Source organism: Castanea sativa, chromosome 6 (genome assembly GCF_040712315.1).
Source record: "Castanea sativa cultivar Marrone di Chiusa Pesio chromosome 6, ASM4071231v1".
Classification (NCBI taxonomy): domain Eukaryota; kingdom Viridiplantae; phylum Streptophyta; class Magnoliopsida; order Fagales; family Fagaceae; genus Castanea; species Castanea sativa.
The window spans coordinates 35,340,842-35,350,482 of NC_134018.1; the positions used below are offsets into that span (position 1 = coordinate 35,340,842).

Consider the following 9,641-nt stretch of genomic DNA (forward strand, 5'->3'; position numbering starts at 1 on the left):
TCAGGTTGTGGTGGTATGGGTGTGAACTAATGGTAGTGGTTGGCCGACGTTGATGACGTCGGCGATCTGTGGTGGTAGCAGTGTGGTTGGTGGCGATGGTTGGCCGGCACAGACGTCGCCGACGAAGGTACAGTTGTGGGATGACTTGGCCTGGGTGATTTGTTTATTTTAATTTATTTACTACTGTTTATTTTAGGTAACAAATAATAAAGACATAAAATTAGAATTTAATTAATTAGGGAACATATGACAAACTTTTATAGGTGAAGTATAGAGTGGAGTAGACAAAATGAGACAGAAGATTTGGACTCTATGCATATAAGGGTTCGATAGTAGTGGTGCATCTTCATGATATTATGGTGAAACTAGCAAAACAGTTGAACCACTTATATGACAACGACAGCCAAAAACAAAAAAGGAAAGAAGAATTGAAAAGGAAACCAATTTGAATAGAAACCTCCATGATAACACCAACCTTTTCTTTTGTATTCATAAACTTTTTTATAAACTATAATTTAACCAGCTTTAAAGTAAAAGTTTAACCAGAAAATTAATAATACCATCATATTTGTTAACAATGATTTAAAATATACCATAAAAGCTACCATTTTGAATACTAAATTAATAAATCAAATTCATCCAAAATCACTTTTTTATAAAATTATTTATAAGAAAGAAGTGTCTAAGTTTTTAGCAAGACTATTTCAAAACCCCATAGATCAATAGTATGATGCATGAAAATTGAGATCTCTAAATTTACTATATGTCCTCTATGTTCATTAAACACATACTCAAGTTCCTTCGAACAAAAAAAAAAAAAAAAAGGTTAAAGTTTATCTCCAAATTAATTTATAGAAAAATTCTTCAAACTCCCACTAAAAAATTAATATAACTATATATCTTGAAAACCTAACTACTAAATTGCATATATTTTATGTTCTTAATATGTATTTCAAATTTTGTTCAAATCAAGTGCTAAATTACCATTTAATTTGTAAACATATTTTTTAAGCATAATTTAAAACTACATAAACTTAAATATTTAATATTTAATTGTGATATAATTATTGATCGCTGATCTATCTAAAATTTTGGAAGTATAAAAAAAATGTAATCTAACAAAAAAATTTGTCGAAATTAAAATTAAAAAAAATAAAGATAGATTAAATAGAAACTTTGTCCATTTAAGAATCAAAATCATCTATACTTTTTTTTTTTTAACTTTGTTTTCTTTCTTTACGACAAAGCAATTTCTCGAGAAGTTGTTATCAGGAAAAAAAAAAAAAAAAAAAAAAATTCTCGAGAAATAGGACGTTATTATCTCTTTTGGACCCTACCAATACCCCCAAAAATCACAAAATTCCAACAACCAAAAAAATAAAAGAAACCAACCTCCACACATCCCAAAACCACTCTTGCTTTCCCAAAACCACTTACACTTTTTGTCTCTCCCCTCTCCTTTTATAAATACACTCTCTTATCCCAAACCCTCTTTCACAAAACAGATCCTACCCAACACCGAAATATCGGACCAAGCTAATCGATTTCTTGAAGGAGGAAAAAAAAAATCAAATCAAATCAAATATGAGCTATTTGAACCGGGTTTGGATGGCGGCGAGCGTGGCAGTGGTGCAAGGCCACACAGACCAGGGGCAGAAGTGGAAAACCGGCCTCAAATCCCTTCAACACGGGAAACGAAAATTCTTCTACGGCACCGGTAGCGACGCGTCGGATCTCCGGCCGCTTTCAGGGATGATCGGATCGGACTTCCCCCGAGTTGTGGGTAATCGTGACGGAAATATCGAAAGGTCCGACGAGTCTCTCAGGCGAATCATGTACTTGAACTGCTGGGGCCAAGGCTGAGAGATCGCCGGAGAAGAATTTTTCGGCCGAAATTGAACGCAAAACCCGGGACGTGGTAGTTGACTCGGCACTCGGGTAAAAAAAAAAAGAGCTTGGAGGATCGGGCGAGTTGAAGAGATGATTGGAAAAAATGGTTGTAGTCAACTATTAATCCCTTGAATTGTATAAAAACAGAGTAACAGTTGTAATAAATCAGTAAATATTCGCTATTAGAACTCTTATTTGTTAATTATTATGCAACATGCAAGTGGTATTAGAATTTCTTTTTTTGCTCTTCCTTTTTTCAAGAAGGAAGTGACGTCCACTATTACTCCACATCTTTGGAATCTCTTCTCTTGATGGTACTGTGGTGGATTAATCGAGCCAAAATTGCAATTTACTGTCTTTTGATCTTAATCTCAACCTATAAGGTTACATTTTTTTTTTAATTATGAAAAACGATTCAGACAAAAAGGCTAAGCATCCCCAATGATTCAGGACAAAGTCCCATTAAGATGCACCCTGCACAGTGACATAGTTCATTACTAGAGAGTAATGAACTATGTCACTAAAGATGTTGGAGAACTATAGTAGGCAAAAAAGCGTCAACGCATCCATTGCCATCTCTCTAAGAAGAGGAACAGGACCTCCAATCATCGAGGAGAGAAGCAACAGGACCTCTATAATGCGATGTGACGTTTTTTGAAGAAGAATCTACGAAGCCAGCGACAGTAGTAGCATTTAAAAATAAAACTTAAATATATTGACATTATGAAATAAAATAATAAAATAAAACTTAAATATATATATATATGCAAATATATATATATATATATATATAATTTTAAGAGTTTTTATATTTTGAAAATAGTTGTATGATAGTTTTATTATCAATGCTATCAATTGCATCTTTTTTAATGTACACAATCAAACAATTATTAAACTATTGATATTTCGTTCAATTACTAACACCTTGCTTTAATAAGTAACGAACGAATAGCATTAACAAAATGAAATCATCATTTTTTATGATATGTTCCAAACAATTTTTATTAAAATAATTAGGATTAAATCGACACAATGCTCCACTAATTTCTTATTCAAGTCAATAGGAATTTGCGTAGAAGATGAATCTTGCAATATAATCAATTTTCTTATAAGAAATTTGTTCATAGTGCTAGTAAAAGAGTAAAGGGTAAACTATAAGTTAATTCAATATTTTCAACTTGGGCATTTAACCATTATATTAATCATGTTTAACAAAGTATTCATGTATTACTTTAGTGCATCTGCATGTACAAAATGTATCACATAAATTTTTAGGTTTGTTCAATCCGGGTTCTGTTTGATTCTTAGAGAAATAATGGAAGATATCAATTTTTCCAAGGTATGTGGTCCAAGGAGTCAGGCATAGCCAATATTCTGTTTGATTCTTAGAAAAATAATGGTAAATATCAATTTTTTCAAGGTATGTAGTCCGAGGAGCCAGGCATAGCCAATGTTCTGTTTGATTCTTAGAGAAATAATAAATGTAATGCATAAAGTAATAGGCTATATAGAACTAAAAAATATTTCATTAATAATAATACCTTCGCAGGTTATTTACATTCGAGGGACGTGGTACAACCTTTTCATCCATATCTTCAAGAAAGTAAGTCCCAATTCCAGCTACTGAGGTGATATGATATGGTCATTCCTAGTTTGGCCCTAGTTTTCCCCAAGTTGGATTTTTTACTGTACCCAAAACCTTCCTTAATACCAAATCCCTTGGTGCTAGTCGTCATAACTTCACGTTTGAGTCATAACCCTGTTTAAGCTTGTGCTAATAATATGCTAGCTAAACCATAGCATTTTCCCTCCGTTCTTCAACCAAATCCAGGCTTTTCTCCAACAATCCATTGTTGATACTCGGACTAAAAGAGCTCGACCTCAGCGTTGGGAAACCTGTCTCTAGAGGAATTACTGCTTCCGCCCCATAAGTCATTGAAAAAGGAGTCTCTCCTGTGGACCTACGGGGTGTAGTTCTGTAGGTCCAAAGGACACGTGGCAGCTCTTCCACCCATCTCCCCTTAGCATCATCCAACCTCTTCTTAAACTCATTAACAATTACCTTATTAACAGCCTTGGCCTGTCCATTCCCTTGCGGATAAGCCAGAGTTCCAATATCTATTTGTAATACCCAGATCGCAGCAATATCTTCTATAGGCCTTACTATCAAACTGAACACCATTATCCGAGATAAAGGTATGAGGAATTTTAAACCGGGTGACAATATTTTTCTAGACAAATCTTCTTGTGTCTAGATCTCTGATATTCAATAATGGCTCGGTTTCAACCCATTTAGTAAAGTAATCTGTGCCGACCAGCAGAAATCTCTTATTCCCTGTTGCCTTAGGGAAATGTTCTAAAATATCCAAGCCCCATTGAGCGAAAGGCCAAGGACTGGATAGAGGATTGAGAACTCCTCCTGGTTAATGAATGTTGGAAGCAAACCTCTGACACTGGTCACACTTTTTAACATACTCCAACGCTTCCTTCTGCATATTAGGCCACCGATATCCTTGAGTAAGGGCTCTACGAGACAAAGATCTGCCCCATGTATGACTTCCACAAATCCCCTCATGCAATTCTTCTAGAAGCAACTTTGTTACTTTAAGGTTCATACACAGCAAATATGGTCCAGAAAAAGAGCGCTTGTACAACTTTTGATCCTTAGACAGCCAAAACCAAGGAGCCTTCCTACATACTTTTTCGGCTTTAGACTTTTCCTCAAGTAAGATATTCTCTTTAAGATACAGCACAACGGGGTCTATCCAACTAGGTCCCACTTTGATCTGATGAACATGGACTACGTCTACATTTTTCTTAGTAGGCATATACAAATCTTCCACTAAAATAACCCAAGATAAACTTCGTGCCGAGGACGTTGCCAAGGTGGCTAGAGAGTCGGCATGAGTGTTCCTGTTTCTGGAGATTTGCACTAAAGTGAAAGATTCAAAATTTGATTGCAAACATCTAACCTGACTTTAATATTCTTGCATTCTCGAGTCTCTGGCTTTTAGCTCCCCTTCCACCTGGCCTACAACCAACCTTGAGTCCAAGAACATCTCCACGTTCTTCCCTCCAATTTTTTGAACCATAGTCATCCCTATTAGCAAAGCTTCATACTCGGCTTCATTATTCATGGCTGAAAAACCCATTCTCAAGGACTTTTCAATGACGATCTTATCTGGAGATATTTTAACCAGCCCCGCTCCAAATCCTCTTTGATTTGTTGCACCATCCATGTACACCTTCCACGATAAAGATTCCTTCAGGGAGATCATGCCAACTGATTTTTCATCCATGTCTGATCTCTTCGTATGTTCTTCCAATGAGAGCTCAGCGAACTCAGCCACTAAGTCAGTAAGGACCTAACCTCTCACAGAGGTGCGTGGCATATACTTTATATCAAAAGCCCCCAGAATTGTTCCCCACTTGGCAATCCTTCTCGTATAATCAGCGCTTCAAAGTAAAGACTTGAGCAGGAGTTGGGTTAGGACCACAACTGTGTGAGACTGGAAGTAATGGGGAAGCTTTCACGTGGCATGCACCACTGCCAAAATGACTTTTTCCAACGGTAAGTAGCGGATCTCAGCTTCGTGCAACGCCTTACTTACATAATAGACCAGCATTTGAATATCGTTGTCAACCTTTATTAGTACAAAGCTGACATCATGGGAAACTACAACGATATAAGCAAACAATACCTCATCTACCTCAGGCCTAGACATAATAGGTGGCCGAGAAAGATATTCTTTGAGTTGTTGAAAAGCCAAAGCACACTCCTCAGTCTATTCTAATCCTTTCCATTTATTCAATAATTGGAAGAAAAGCCTACATCTGTCTGTGGGTCGAGAAATAAACTGATTTAAAGCAGCTATCATTCCTATCAATCTCTAAACTTCCTTAGGATTACGAGGTGGCTGCAAATTGTTAATTGCCTTAACTTGATCAAGATTAACTTCGATTCCACGATGTGTAACCATGAAGTCCAGAAATTTACCAGATCCCACGCCAAAAGAGCATTTGGAAGCATTTAGGCACAACTTATACTTCCTTAGTGTCTCGAAGACATTTTCAAGATTCCCAACATGCTCAAACACCATCTTACTTTTTACCACCATGTCATCCACATAAACCTCAATGCGCTTCCCCAACTGTGATTCGAACAACTTAGTCATCATCCTTTGGTAAGTAGCCCCTGCATTCTTTAAACCGAAAGACATTACCTTATAATGATAGTATCCAGTAAGAGTGACGAAGGCTGTTTTCTCTTGATCGTCCAAAGCCAAAGATATTTGGTGATAACCTTGAAAAGTATCCAAGAAACTCATTCGAGGATGCCCAGCTGTGGCATCCACCAACTGATCAATGCGAGGCATGGGGAAAGGATCTTTGGGACATACTTCATTCAAATTAGTAAAGTCTACGCATACCCACCATTTGCCATTCTTCTTCTTAACCACCACCGTATTGGCCAACCAATCAAGATAAAACACCTCTTTGATAGCTCCTACTTGCTTGAGCTTAATTACTTCTTCTTTGACAATTTTAGAATGTTCTTTAGATGATCGCCGAGGTGGTTGCTTTCTCGGCACAACAGTGGGGTTGACATTCAAATGATGACAAATGAAGTTCGGATTGACCCCCGGGGCCTCATAAGCATTCCAAGCAAAAATATCCAGGTTTCTTTTAAGGAACTTCACCAATTCCTCTTTCTCTTGAGGAGGCAGCTGTGCACCTACCTGAAAATACTTTTCTTATCATCCCCTATAGAAACTCGCTCTAAAGCTTCACATTCTACTTCTATTGATAGACTCCCTGATAACGCCGGCTCCTTTAATTGCTACAAATCATGATCATCTGATGCCGAGGACCCACCTCTAGATTGATGTCTAATTGCAGCCACCATGTACTACCTCGCTGTAGACTGGCTTCCGATTAGCTCTTCAACCCGGTCCCCAGATGGATATTTCACATTCAAATGCAAAGTGGAAGGGACAACCCCCATGGTATGAAGCCAGGGTCTCGCCACAATGGCTGTGTATGGAGAATAAAAATCTACCACTATGAAGTTGACCTTTAAAACTTCTAACCCTATTTGTACCGGCAACTTGACTTGCCCCATTGGTATAACCATCTTCCCATCGAAACCAACTAGGGATGAATCATAACTAGTCAAATCTTCTGGTTTTAATCCTAAGCCTTTATACAAATCAGTGTACATAATTTTTGCCCCACTACCTTGATCCACCATTACATGCCTCACATCATACCCCTTATCCTGAGCATAACTACCAGAGCATCATCATGTGGTTGTATAGTTCCAACCTTATCCTTCTCTAAGAAACTCAAAGCAAGTTGTAGTGCAACCTTAGCCCTCTTAGGCTCATGATTATAGTTCTCGGGTAGTGGCCGAGCCACAGTTATTACTCGGGAAGGACACGAATCCGTCCTTCCAAGAGTCACAAAGATAACATTACTGGAGCCCAAAGGAGGTCTTGAAAAGGTGTTCCCTTGAGTACTTGAGCCTGTATAACCGACTTGCCCATTGGGCTTATATAGGAACTGTTGCAACCTTCTATCTTTAACCAATTGCTCCAAATGATACCACAAATTTCTGCAATTCTCAGTGGTATGTCTTCACTCCTGGTGATACTGACAATGAAAGTTCTAGTTACGTCTTGTAGGGTCCCCACTCATCTTGTTAGGCTATTTGAAGTAGGGCACATTCTTAATCTTCTCAAGAATATGATGAACTGGCTCTCAGAACACCATTTTGACGGCCTGTGGCACGATACCAGCCCCAGTCTGCCTGGTGAAATCTCGTCGAGGATAATTATCGTTATATTTTTTTGACCTGAAGTCCCTCCTATCCTGAGAGACCACCTTCGCCTTTCTTTTACCTAACTGCTGATCCTTCTTAACTCGCTTATACTTATCAATACGGTCTATGAGCCGGTGCACACTACTAACTGGTTTCTCAGTTAAGGACTTCCTCAAACCATGCTCGACTAGTAAGCTAACCTTGAAAGTTCTAATGGTCACATCATCAAAATTCCCATCAATCTCATTGAACATCTCCCAATATCTATTTGTGTATGTTTTTAAGGTTTCACCCTCTCACATAGCCATAAACAACAAAGAATCCAAAAGCCGAGGGACTCTACTGCATGTAATGAAGCAAGATCCAAACGCTTGGGTGAGTTCCTTAAAGGAATCAATAGATCCTGATCCCAGACCATCAAATCGCCTCATCGCGACAGGCCCCAAGCTGGATGGGAAAACCTTGCACATCAACGCCTCATTCTTGGAGTGCATAGCCATCCTCTGATTAAAATGGCTTACGTGTTCCACAGGGTCAGTTCAACCATTATACATGGTAAATGTTGGCTAAGTGAAACGCCAAGGAAGTTTTCCCCCTTCAATCTTACGCGTGAAGGGTGACTTAGAAATTTGATTCAGTGCCCTACTCATAACATCAATTCCTAAGCCCCTGCTGGACATATTCCTATTCCTGCAGTTATGGGGACTACTTTCTTCATACGATTAAGACTCACTAGGGGGAGTTCTCGACCTTGGCTCATAGTTGTCTTCCTCATTCTCATTCTCACTAGAAGAAGAGTCAGAGATGGACTGAATCTGCCTCCGTTGTTCGTGACGTAACTTTCTCTTCAAATGGTCAATCTCCAACTGCATGGCCCTGACATTCTCCCCATAGGAGACTCTGCTTCCACCTCGTGACTGACTCCTACTCGTGTGGGTGGTATGTACACTTCCCTCCTGGTCTCCACCTTGTTCAAGATTGTGAAAGTCATCTTGACGCTGGGACTCCCTAGACTCTACCTGGTGTGGACCTGAATTTGCCATAACCAAACTTCAGACTCACTAAAAACCCAAGATTCCCACAAACGACGCCAATTGTAAGGTCGCACTTTGTGCCTAGGCCCAACAAGAAGGTGGGTATAGGCCCAAAGAGCCCAATACAATAAATTTATAGAGTGTGGGTTAGAAATCTTGTTTCTAATGAGCTTAAACAGTAACAACAATGGCCCAAGATTACAAACAACAAGGATGAACGAGTTTTTAAGATGAAACTTATCCTCAGATTCAAGCCGATGACCAAGTGCTTATATTTCTCCTCACTTAAAGATTAATTACAAATATCCAGTCTATAGTGTTTTCCTTTCTATCTCTCCCTCCCTTTCTCTACAGGACCTTCCTCCTTCTTATAGTTTCTCCTTCCCTCCATTCTTGCTCTCCACGTGTTGGTTCAGACTGCTCCCCTTGATACTTGTCCCATCAGCCTCTTCTTGAAGTCCTTAGGTAATAGCTGTAAGGCTAAAAATCACTGTTCAGGTATCATTTCCTCATAAATGCGGTCAGAGACTTAGGTACAAAGCATTCAATGCGGTGGTAGCAACTTTCTCTGAGATATTTCCCAACCACCCTTGCTTTCTGTACCCTTATGAAACATATTTTCATCCCCAAGACCTTCCAAATATCATTCTAGTCAACATGACATACCACCTGATCCTCACTGCACTTAGCCGAGGAGGTACTCCTCTTCGGATTATTTACGTTCACTTCGTCCGCCACACTTGCTTTTGGGGCTATAAGTTTGATATCATTATTACCATCAATCCGTCCTCGGACAAGTAAGAGTCCTCAGACCAAGCACATGGCCCAAAAACATATCTTGGACCTTCTATTCCCACACTATCATTACACAAGATTTTCCATGGAAACAAATAGAG

At 38.8% G+C, this 9,641-nt stretch overlaps 2 protein-coding genes across 2 annotated transcripts; both read right to left on the reverse strand.

Annotated features, from left to right (window-relative positions):
• Nucleotides 1–3,679: 3,679 nt before the first annotated feature.
• Nucleotides 3,680–5,189, reverse strand: LOC142639858 (uncharacterized). The gene is made up of 3 exons (XM_075813994.1): nt 4,933–5,189; nt 4,336–4,809; nt 3,680–4,061 (listed from the first exon to the last, which is right to left on the reverse strand). The coding sequence occupies exons 1-3, from the start codon at nt 5,187–5,189 to the stop codon at nt 3,680–3,682; spliced, it is 1,113 nt and encodes a 370-aa protein (XP_075670109.1).
• Nucleotides 5,190–6,799: 1,610 nt separating this feature from the next.
• On the reverse strand, nt 6,800–8,211 carry LOC142639859 (uncharacterized). The gene is made up of 4 exons (XM_075813995.1): nt 8,081–8,211; nt 7,745–7,975; nt 7,216–7,504; nt 6,800–7,168 (listed from the first exon to the last, which is right to left on the reverse strand). Exons 1-4 carry the CDS (start codon nt 8,209–8,211, stop codon nt 6,800–6,802), a joined length of 1,020 nt encoding a protein of 339 aa, XP_075670110.1.
• Nucleotides 8,212–9,641: the final 1,430 nt, after the last annotated feature.